The sequence below is a fragment of the Penaeus vannamei genome, chromosome 14, assembly GCF_042767895.1.
Source record: "Penaeus vannamei isolate JL-2024 chromosome 14, ASM4276789v1, whole genome shotgun sequence".
Lineage (NCBI taxonomy): Eukaryota > Metazoa > Arthropoda > Malacostraca > Decapoda > Penaeidae > Penaeus > Penaeus vannamei.
Window position 1 is genome coordinate 43,249,168 of NC_091562.1, and position 10,000 is coordinate 43,259,167.

At 47.7% G+C, this 10,000-nt stretch overlaps 1 protein-coding gene across 1 annotated transcript in view; it reads right to left on the reverse strand.

Moving 5' to 3' along the window:
* The window catches only part of LOC113806365 (von Willebrand factor A domain-containing protein 7), a 13,463-nt gene that overhangs the window by 800 nt on the left and 2,663 nt on the right, over positions 1 to 10,000 (reverse strand). The window contains exons 6-26 of the mRNA XM_027357490.2: positions 9,736 to 9,949; positions 9,479 to 9,594; positions 8,896 to 9,012; positions 8,082 to 8,255; positions 7,092 to 7,221; positions 6,700 to 6,960; positions 6,412 to 6,497; positions 6,166 to 6,286; positions 5,643 to 5,847; positions 5,372 to 5,534; positions 5,119 to 5,245; positions 4,547 to 4,732; positions 4,253 to 4,395; positions 3,925 to 4,060; positions 3,308 to 3,408; positions 2,557 to 2,737; positions 1,956 to 2,055; positions 1,489 to 1,682; positions 1,053 to 1,171; positions 427 to 580; positions 1 to 289 (exon numbers count right to left, since the gene is read on the reverse strand). The exon at positions 1 to 289 is cut by the window's left edge and continues 800 nt beyond it. Of these exons, the coding sequence (XP_027213291.2) occupies positions 1 to 289; positions 427 to 580; positions 1,053 to 1,171; positions 1,489 to 1,682; positions 1,956 to 2,055; positions 2,557 to 2,737; positions 3,308 to 3,408; positions 3,925 to 4,060; positions 4,253 to 4,395; positions 4,547 to 4,732; positions 5,119 to 5,245; positions 5,372 to 5,534; positions 5,643 to 5,847; positions 6,166 to 6,286; positions 6,412 to 6,497; positions 6,700 to 6,960; positions 7,092 to 7,221; positions 8,082 to 8,255; positions 8,896 to 9,012; positions 9,479 to 9,594; positions 9,736 to 9,949 (3,317 nt within the window). The remainder of the gene's footprint in view (positions 290 to 426; positions 581 to 1,052; positions 1,172 to 1,488; positions 1,683 to 1,955; positions 2,056 to 2,556; positions 2,738 to 3,307; positions 3,409 to 3,924; positions 4,061 to 4,252; positions 4,396 to 4,546; positions 4,733 to 5,118; positions 5,246 to 5,371; positions 5,535 to 5,642; positions 5,848 to 6,165; positions 6,287 to 6,411; positions 6,498 to 6,699; positions 6,961 to 7,091; positions 7,222 to 8,081; positions 8,256 to 8,895; positions 9,013 to 9,478; positions 9,595 to 9,735; positions 9,950 to 10,000) is intronic.

Sequence of the window (10,000 nt, forward strand, 5' to 3'; positions counted from 1 at the left end):
ACCTCGGCGGAGGTGCTGGCGTAGGCGGTGACCCAGTCGCTGTGCAGCTGCGTGCGGGACGTGGCGCGCACGCGGGCCTCGTAGTCGTGGCAGGCTTCCAGGTCTTGGAAGATGCTGTCCAGCCGCGCTTCTCGGCGGCGAGAGGCGCCCTTCGTGCTCGCTCCCAGGTCGATGACCTCGATGTCGTACTCGACGGTGCACTGCGGGTTGACCACCGGGGGATCGTACTGAATGTCGATGGAGTGCGCCGTCATCTTGGTGATCAGCAGGTTCTGAGGCGTTCCGGGGGCTGGAGGGAGGAAATTGAGGACATTAGATCACGGTGCTGTGGATTTTTTTCTTTATTATTATTTTTTTCTTTTGAGTGATGGACCTTACCAACTCCCTTGATACCCAACCACAACACGAGGATCTTGCGCCCCTTACCGAGGTCGAGCGTATCACTGCTCTGCCATGTCTTGTCGCTCGTGAAGCCCGACGGAGTGACGCTCGTGACGGAGACGTGGTAGGTGGTGCACGCCAGGAGACCGGAGAGGGTGTACGTGCTGTCGTAGACCTCCTCGCACGTGAGTCCCACCTCCTGCAGGATACGGGCGTCGCGAGAGAGGGGGAGGAGGGAGAGAGGTAAATATTCATGGATGTACGAGGATGGACGCTCATATTCATATAGAGTGTGTGTTTGGGTGTGTGTGTGTGCGTGTGTGTGTATGTGTGTGTGTGTGTGGAGAAAGAGAGAGAAAAAAAACAGAAACAGAAATTGGATAGGAAGATAGAGTTTGAGAGAATACGTGAATATTAGAAAGACAGAGAATAAATGCAAATGTCTAAAAACAGAATCATCTCACAGTGTACGAAACACCTTTCATCATTCGATTCTTTTCCCTCTGTGATTCACAACAGCAACACATAAAAGAATACAGCAATTCCCCTCAACAGTTAAGAATATTCATCTAACCAACTACATCATCCACCCTGTCACCACATATTCTAATAATTCAATAATAGATAATCACACCCATCTTGCCGAAAGTCTTTTTAACTTATCTACTTGCCTCGTCGTCGTAGTAGCACACAAGGAAGTGGTCGACACACGCCGTCGAGTACTGCCAGGTGGCGGCCATGGAGTCGACTGTGGTGGCGCCCAGTTCTAGCGACCAGACGGGGACGGGGTCTGTTGGGGGAGGAAGAAGAGGGTTGGCTTCTTCTTCTTTGTGTTTGGGTAGTTACGTGGCTTAGATATTGAATTGTGTTTGGAAGAAGGTTTTTTGTGTTTTTTTTCTCTCTTTTTTTAGTAATTAGATCAATAAATGGGGGATTTCAATACGTTTCTATGCGTGAGTCCAAGCAACGTTTCAAGCCAGTTTTTTTTTTCCCTTTCTTTCCTTCACGGGAATACAGAACAAGATACAAAACCCAGTAAATTTTTCTCCCAATCAACAGAACGATAAACCATAAACCCAGTTATTTTTCTCCTATGACATCACTCACCGGACTCGAGCGTGGCTTTATTCCTCTCCGCCAGAGGCCCCAGATACCCGGACTTCGACATGGCAGCGACGTCGAAGGTGTAGTTCTTGCAGGGTTCAAGAGGCTGAATGATGACCATGTGTTCCCCGTAGACAGTGACTGGAGGAACAGCCTTTGAAGTCCTGAGTCCGATCTCTTTGTAGGAGACAACGTACCTGCGAGAGCCTTACCGTTAACGCCGAAGGAAATCTAATAAACAGCACAAAACAGAGCCTTACCGTTAACGCTGAAGAAATACGTACTAATAAACAACGTAAAACAGGGTTCATAAGCTGGATGAAATTTCAAAGAGACCTCTAAGTTGCCGAGTGCGAATTAAGTGACGTTTATAAAGCCGTTTTTACCCGTTTTTTTTTTCTTTTTTTTTTTTTTTACAATAAAAAGAATAAAGTTCATACTGTCACTTTTTTATGCATACGTAGGCCTACCTGTCGATACACTGGGCGCGGTCGAGTGGATCTTCCCACGTGATGGTGGCCGTGACGTTGGTGATGTCTGGCACCTCCATGTTCCTTGGGGCGCCGGGCACTGTGGACATAGATGTGATCCTTCAACTTCGTGTTTTATTCCAAAAGTGTATATATAATTCAACGAAAAAGGTGACAATGTGTTGGGAATTCTACAATGAACCGAAAAGTAACGGTATTGGATTTGTTTCGTAATTTACTGAAAAAAGGCAACAGTATTTGATGATTTTACTGTAAACCAAGAAGTAAAACATCTACTTTATTACAATTAAGCGAAAAAAAACGCAATGTAAAAAACGAAAAGAATACGAGCAACAATTATTAAATAAGCTGAAAAGCCTAGTCAACAGAAAAAAAAAAAAAAAAATCAGAGCGATATCAACTTTTCTTCATACATTAACCCCTCCCCCCCCCAAAAAAAAGAACCAAAAACAAATCAAACTCCCCCACCCCCCCTTCGCCAATCCCTCCCCCCCAAACCCACCACCACCCCCTCACCACCACCACCACACACCACCCGCCCACCACACCCACACACCACCCGCCCATCCACCTCACTCACGCGCTTCATCGGTGTTGACGAAGAACGAGAGCGAATCGGAGCTCGGGACGCCCAGCGGGGACAGCGACGTGACCGTGACCTCGTACGCCGCGCAGGCCTCCAGACCTCGCAGCTTGTAGGTGGTGAGCGCCGTCCTCTCGCAGACCTCGGAGGCCGTGAAGCCGAACGGTCGGTAGCAGATCTGGGGGAGAGAAACCTCGGGTGAGAGAGGGGATTAAAGGCCAAAGGGGGGGGGGGATTATGGATAGATGGAGTGGGGGGTTGTCGGTGATCCAAGGTCCCTCAGGGGAATGCAAGCCACAGGGGAAATTATGGATAGATGGATTGGGGGGTTGTCGGGGATTCAAGGTCCCTGAGGGGGAATGCAAGCCACAGGGGGAATTATGGATAGATGGATTGGGGGGTTGTCGGTGATCCAAGGTTCCTCGGGGGAATGCAAGCCACAGGGGGAAATTTGGATAGATGGATAGATCGGAGGCTGTCGGTGATCCAAGGTCCCTCGGGAGAATCCAGGAGAACGCCAACCAGCATGGGACTTAGTGCACGGAATAAGATAAGAGTTGTTAAGGGGCTCAATTAACATGGGAGATTGGTGAAAAATCCAGGGAAACGCTTTGGAAGCCAGAATGGGGGACGAAGAACCAGCCACATGTTCATATCAGCCATTTTTCAGGCATATAGAACGAAATCCCAAACTCAGGTCCATGTATTCTTTCCCCTCAGGATTACAGAACGAAATCCTAAATCGCACCTGATACTGGCTGACACACTTGGTATTGGCGCCGTCCCAGGAGACGGTAACTGTGGTCTCCGTTGCGTTCAGGATCTGGCCGTTGGTAGGAGGTACTGGTTCTGAAGGGGGAAAATGGACACCGTTTAAGGACATTGAGGAGAGAGAGAGGGGGGTTGGGCGGAGAGGGAAGAAGGGAGAGAGAGAGAGGGGATGTGAGAGAGGGAGGGTGGAAAGGAGAGAGAGAGAGAGGATGTGAGAGAGGGAGGGTGGAAAGGGGAGAGAGAGAGAGGATGTGAGAGAGGGAGGGTGGAAAGGGGAGAGAGAGAGAGAGAGAGAGCGGGGGGCGGAGAGGGAAGAAGGGGGGAGAGAGGGAGGGTTGAAAGGAGAGAGAGAGAGAGGAGGGAGAGGGAAGAAGGGGTAGAGAGAGAGGATGTGAGAGAGGGAGCGTGGAGAGGAGATAGAGAGAGGAGGGGGGTGAAGACGACTATATGGGTTAGAAAGGAAGAATGAAAAAGACACCGAAAAGAAAAAGAAGAAAGAACAATTTAATTAAAAAGGAAAGAGAGGAATCATCACACTTATTACCATCCTTCCGCAAAATACCACATATCACGAACAGATGCGCAAAACATTACCGTTATCAAGGGTGTTGGCATCGGTAAAAGCTGGCTCCCCTGCGCGGTCTCCTCCGCTCACGGTGAAAACGGGCGTGAGCTTGAACGTCTGCAGCGAACACGCGTCCAAGTACGTGACGTTGTGGTAGCAAGTCAACTGCAGAAGGGAAAACGAAGGGAAAATGTAAGAATTACCGGACGCCATATTGTTCTCTGGTCTCCTCGGCCTTCTTTAGCGATAAATTCCTCATGTCCAGGTGTTGATTTGACTTATTTTATGATCCGTGATGGAGGGAAAAAGAGATAAAGTAAAAGAAAAAAAAAACAAAAAAACAGAGAAAAGACGAACATCGGGACAGCGGACGTCTTCAGTGAAGTCGTTGTTGATAAGGAGAGTGTACTTGTGGATGGCGTACTCTGTGGGCGTGATGCTCCAGCGCAGATACACCCACGTCACGCCCTCCGTTACCGCCTCGAAGTCAAACACATACCCTGGAGTGAGGACGAGAACGAGATCATCAGTATGTCATATATAAAGTTCATTCGTTCCATTTCAAACTTGAGAAACGGGAAAGAATTTATTCCTCAGATCGAGAGGTGAAAAAGGACGAATCTCAGCATGGCAGACTCCTGTGCCACGTACCTCCAAGAGTGCCCATGTCAATCTGGCACTTCCCGATGTTGCCCTGGACGTCGACGCCGATGATGTCTACCTGTGTGGTGCAGCAGGAGGCGAAATACGTGACGCTGACGTCACTTGTCGTTCCGGGGGTGAAGGCGCTGACATCTGTCTGGAAGCCGTCAGGCCTGGCATACACGACGCTCAGACCTGGGAAGGAAAGAGGATCGATCAAGCTTCAAACGATCAGATCTTAGTGTGTGTGTCATGCAGAGTTTTGGTGCCTGTGGAATGCAGAATCTATGTGTGTGGCATGCAGAGGCTTAGTGTCTGCGTTATACAGGGCCTTTGTGTCTGCAGCATGTAGTCTTGGTGTGTTGTGCAGAGCCTTAGTGTGTCATACAGTCTTAGTGTGTCGTGTAGTCTTGGTGCGGCATGCTTAGTCTTAGTGTGTCATGCAGAGTCTTAGTGTCTGTGTCATGCAGAGTCTTAGTGTCTGTGTCATGCAGAGTCTTAGTATGTCATGCAGTCTTAGTGTCTGTGCCATACATGGCAACCAGGAATGCCATGCTCATGAACATACGTGCATAACACACCTGAATTACTGTCCTGCAGAGTAGCACTGACGGTCCAGTTCTTCTCGCTGCAGATGCCATTGAGGTTGTAGCCTGTACAGTCTGGGGTAGAGGAGGGACTGCAGATCGGGGTGTCGACGTCCGTCACCTAAAGACCGGGACTTAATTAGAGGCATTTGGATATGGCAGTGTCAGGGGCCAAGAAGGAAAATGTGCACAACTCTTGATAGATGTGAGTGTGTGTGTTTGTCATCGAACCGGTAAAAATACTAACAAGAGGAAGGACGAGGAACTGGCTGATGGCGCTGTTCACTGACTGGGTCTGGGTTTCACTCTGGGCGGTGACTGTGATGATGCTGACTGTACCGGGGATTTCACTGGATGCCACTGAGAAATGCCCGGTCACGGTCCCCGTTTCGTTGAACTTCAGGAATATTCTGCAAGTCGAGAGAACGGGAGACACGTACAGTTACTCTCCCTTCTTAAAAACAGAACTGAAGACACGACGTCATATAACCCCGCCACGTCTGTCTCGGATTCCTCACCTGTCCGGGGTGATGCTGGTCAGGAAGCCCTTATCGTCCGTGCCGGTGATCTTGAAGTAGGAGTCGAGGCCGAAGTTGGAGACGATGAAGTCCCCTGTGGCGGTCTCCCCCGGGCGCGCGGAGAGGTCGTCGGCGGTCGCCAGGACTCCCACGCTGGTTTCCACGGGCGACATGATCACGGAGAGGAGGCGACAGAACACATTGCCTGGTCGAGGAGAGCGGTTGAAGCTCCATGATTCGATACGTGTTTTTTTTTTTTTTTTTTTTTTTTTAACTTATTCGCGAATTATTGGTCTGAATAAGTTCGAAGTTGGAAGTGGGTTTACCTTTTTCATGTGAACTGAATGCCTAATCTTAGTTTTGGAAGTAGCGTAATGCTGGTACATTCACCGGATCCTGTCCCACGAAAGGCCTTATGGCAACGTGAGAAAAGACGAGAACCGAATGCCTGAGTGAAGCAACAAATGCCAAAAGAACTGAAATCTGAGCAAGACCGAATATAAGGCACAACTGCAGTGTCTACCTGATCCAACGTGTCCATACAGCTTGATGTAGAAGGGCTCTTCGGGGAGAGGATCTGATCGAATGTAGAACTCGTCGTCGACCTCGCCGTGGTAAGGGATTGTGCGGAGGAGCGATCCAGTCTAAGAGAAAAAACATATAGGCTTATTTTATGCCACAAATATTTGTAATCTTTATATTCTTATTTTCTGCAGTCTTTCACCTGAAAGATGTTTGCAATGCTCTTTATTCACGTTTGTGTATTTACCTTGTCTACGTATTCAACTTTGTTTACGTTAGTGACGTCACTTTCCAGGTAACCGACGAGCACAATATCGATGTAGTACACCGTGTCTGGGAGAGAAGCAGTCAGAAACAACAATGAAGTAAATACATACACAAGAAACACACGTCTTAAAAAAAAGAAAAAAGAAAAAAACATGTATATTCAGCCAATGGAACCCGAATAACCTTAGCGAATATAGCAGCATATGTGCCTTTACAGACCTCCGTCTTAATGCCACAGCAGAACGACCATCGAATGAGGTGGACTCACTGATAAGCGGACGTCCCTCCACCAGCTCGTAGTGGGGATGTGGAGGGCGGGGATCCAGAATGGAGAAGTCGCCCATGAAGCTGAGGGTGGAGTTGGCGCTGACGGAGATGCTGTAGGTGGAGCTGGAGTCGGTGTGGAGGTTCCACTGGCCGTAGCGAGGGGACAGCCAGCGGATGGCCTTCAGGCTGGGGCTGTAGGCAATGACCTCGACGTTCGGGTCGCTGTCCAGGGAGGCTTGGTCCGTGAGGTCGTACGCAGTGCCTGGAGGTGGAGGAATCTTAGTATCTCTCGTTTCCCAGCCTAAACTGACCTATCAACAAGTCCCCAAGACGGAGGGACTTCTGGTGTTCTGACACGACGCACAAGACTCAACGGAGGTAAAGTTGGCTCACCCGTGATGTCCTTGAGAACAGCTTCGGTCACTGTGCCGGAGAGACGGACCTGGAAGTCGAAGATGGAGTCGTCGATGGGAACCTCGAGGTCGTTGGGTCCGGTCAGGCCCTTCACCATCGTCACGTCCACCTGCGGGAGCGACGACGAGGGTTTTGTGAGAGAGTAACGTTCCTCAGGCAGGTCTTGTCTCGATGGGGAGTTGAATCGGCCATTTCTATTTGGATGGAAGGGTTAATCTGCCATCTTGTTTTGACGTGTGAATTTATCAGCGATCTCGACCTCGAATAGCTTAATTAACAATCTTGCCCTAATGGATGAATTGATCAACCATCGTGTCTTGATGTATGACTTAATCGAGACACCTTATCTTACTTCTAAATTAGTTACAGAAGCATTGGTTAATAGGATATTCACAAGTATTAATGTTGGTATTACTTCTCCTCCATGAACGCGCTACGTCATTGGATGAATACGAATTTGTATTATCTCACCTGCCTGATTTAAATGGTTTTAAGTAATCTAGAATGTGACAAGCTCACCCCTTACCAGACTGTGGCATTATGCTTTGATTTAAAGCGAAATGGACTATGCACAACTCCGCAGCACTTTTATTTTTATTTATTTATTTATTTTCACTTATTTTATTTTTATTTTATTTCTTTTATTTTTTTTTATTTTTTTTTTTTTTTTGTATAGTTGACTGACCAGAAATACCTTAAATAGAAGGCCAATTTCTGTATCAAATTGTGATGTCTGCATAATTATTTTATTTGTCTATTTGTTATTGTCATTTAGATTGTAAAAATGTAGCCATGTTAAAAATGAAAACTAAGATGTTAAAGATAACATTAAAGAAGATAATGACATCTTGTTAATAACGATGCACATATGCTGACACTACTGATGATGCGAACAACGCAAATAAACACGCCCAGAAAGGAACTGAAAACGCCCACGATGACTGAAGTTACGACAGTCGCCCAACTTACGCTCTGGCTCTCCACGCCCTCGCCAAGGATGGGCGTGATGGCTTCGATGTCGAACTTCTCCGAGGGAATGTACAAGCCGCCCGTCGAATCTGCGAGGTACTGGTATTCCGGTACGTGGGTGAGGACGTCCCGCTCGCTACCGGCCCTGTTGTTGGAGCTGTAGATGATGGTGACCTGCGATAGTGAGGGAGAAAGAGAGGGAGATTGGCGAGTAAGACCTCGATCTTTTCCTGGGTAGAATTTAGGATAGTCCGTGCTCTAACGCCTTGAAAGAAAATGGGAAATCGATATTTCGGTTTTTCAAAATATAAAATCGTTCCTTATTTCGCCCCTATGGTTTAGAGGACGAAGGTAGGTGATTCCTGCTTCTTTTTAAGTTGATGATGCATGCTTTCACTTCCAAATTCCATTCTTTATTTTTTTTTTCTTATTTCTCTCTCTCTCTCTCTCTTTCTCTCTCCCCCCTCTCTCTCTCACTTACTCTCCCTATTTCTCTCTCTCTCTCTCTTTCTCTCCCTGCTCTCTCTCTCTCTCTCTCTCTCTCTCTCTCTCTCTCTCTCTCTCTCTCTCTCTCTCTCTCTCTCTCTCTCTCTCTCTCTCTCTCTCTCTCTCTCTCTTTCTCTCTCTCTCTCTCTCCTTCTCTCTCTCTATCTATCTTTCTTTTCTTTTCTCTTTTAAATTCTCATTCGGAAAGCCGCCCAAGGATCCTCGTCGCTTCCTTACCTTATTGTGCTGTTCTCTCTATCTCTCTCTCTCTATCTTTCTTTTCTTTTCTCTTTTAAAATCTCATTCGGATCCTCGTCGCTATCCTTACCTTATTGTGCTGCTGCTGAGCAACTGCGATGTCGCCCTCCATCAGTTCTCCGTCGTTTCCTCCGGCGTCGGTGAAGCAGAAGATGTCTCCGTAGTTCGGGGTCATGCTGAGGGCAAGCTGGGTCGGCGCGGGTCAAAGGTCAAGCGAGTCAGTGGATTGTTGTGCACGAGGGAGAAGGTGTTTGGTTCGTACGTAGTGTAAGAAATCTTTTTTTTTAATTTGTTTGGTTATTTGATAGTTTCATTGTTTATTTATTAGAAGAAAGGGTCTTTTTCTTTCTTTCTTTCTTTTGTATTTTATTTTTCTCTCTCTATTCTGTTGAGAATTGACATTATTGTTAAGCAAAGCAAGAAATCTTTTATTTTTTGTTGACTTGTTTGTTTATTTGATAGTTTATTTATTTATCTATTAGATGAAACTATTTTTTTCTTTCTTTCTTTAGCATTTTTTTGTTCTATCTCTCTCTTCTGTTGAAAATTGGCGTTATTGTTAAGCAAAGTGCGTATTGGTAACAGCCCTTGACCCGAGTAAGCATTCGGCAAGAGAAAAACCCGGTCCTTCACTCAGCCCCAGAGACACGCACCTGCAGGCCGCCCCAGAACTTCTCCTCGATGCCGCAGCAGCCGCCGCCGGCGTGGAGGGCGTTGACGGCGTCCATGAACTCCTGGGGATCGGTCGTCTTGAGTCCGGGTCCCACAGCTACGTCGGGAAGAGAAGAGAGAGAGAGAGAGATGATAAAGAAGTTGAAAGGGGCATTTGGATATGTCGACTATGTCTGCCTTTGATTGCGGCCGATAACGAGAAGGGATGGAGAGTACTGCCGGCAAGCCACTGACGCACTTGGGTCGTGGAACGGCGACAGGATGAAGAGTTCGGCGGAAGTGCTGTCGACGATCTGCTGCACCTGCTCCTTCACCGCTGCGATGTCGTCGACCATGGAGCCCGTGGTGTCGATCGCGATGGAGAGAGCAGACCCGTGGTACAAGTCGAACAGCCGTCGGTACTTGTCGTTGCCAACAGCGTCCAGCAGGACATTCAGGTAATGAACTGTAGCCTAAGGAACGTCGGGAGAGAAGATAAGATTATGAGACAGACCTTATTCTTG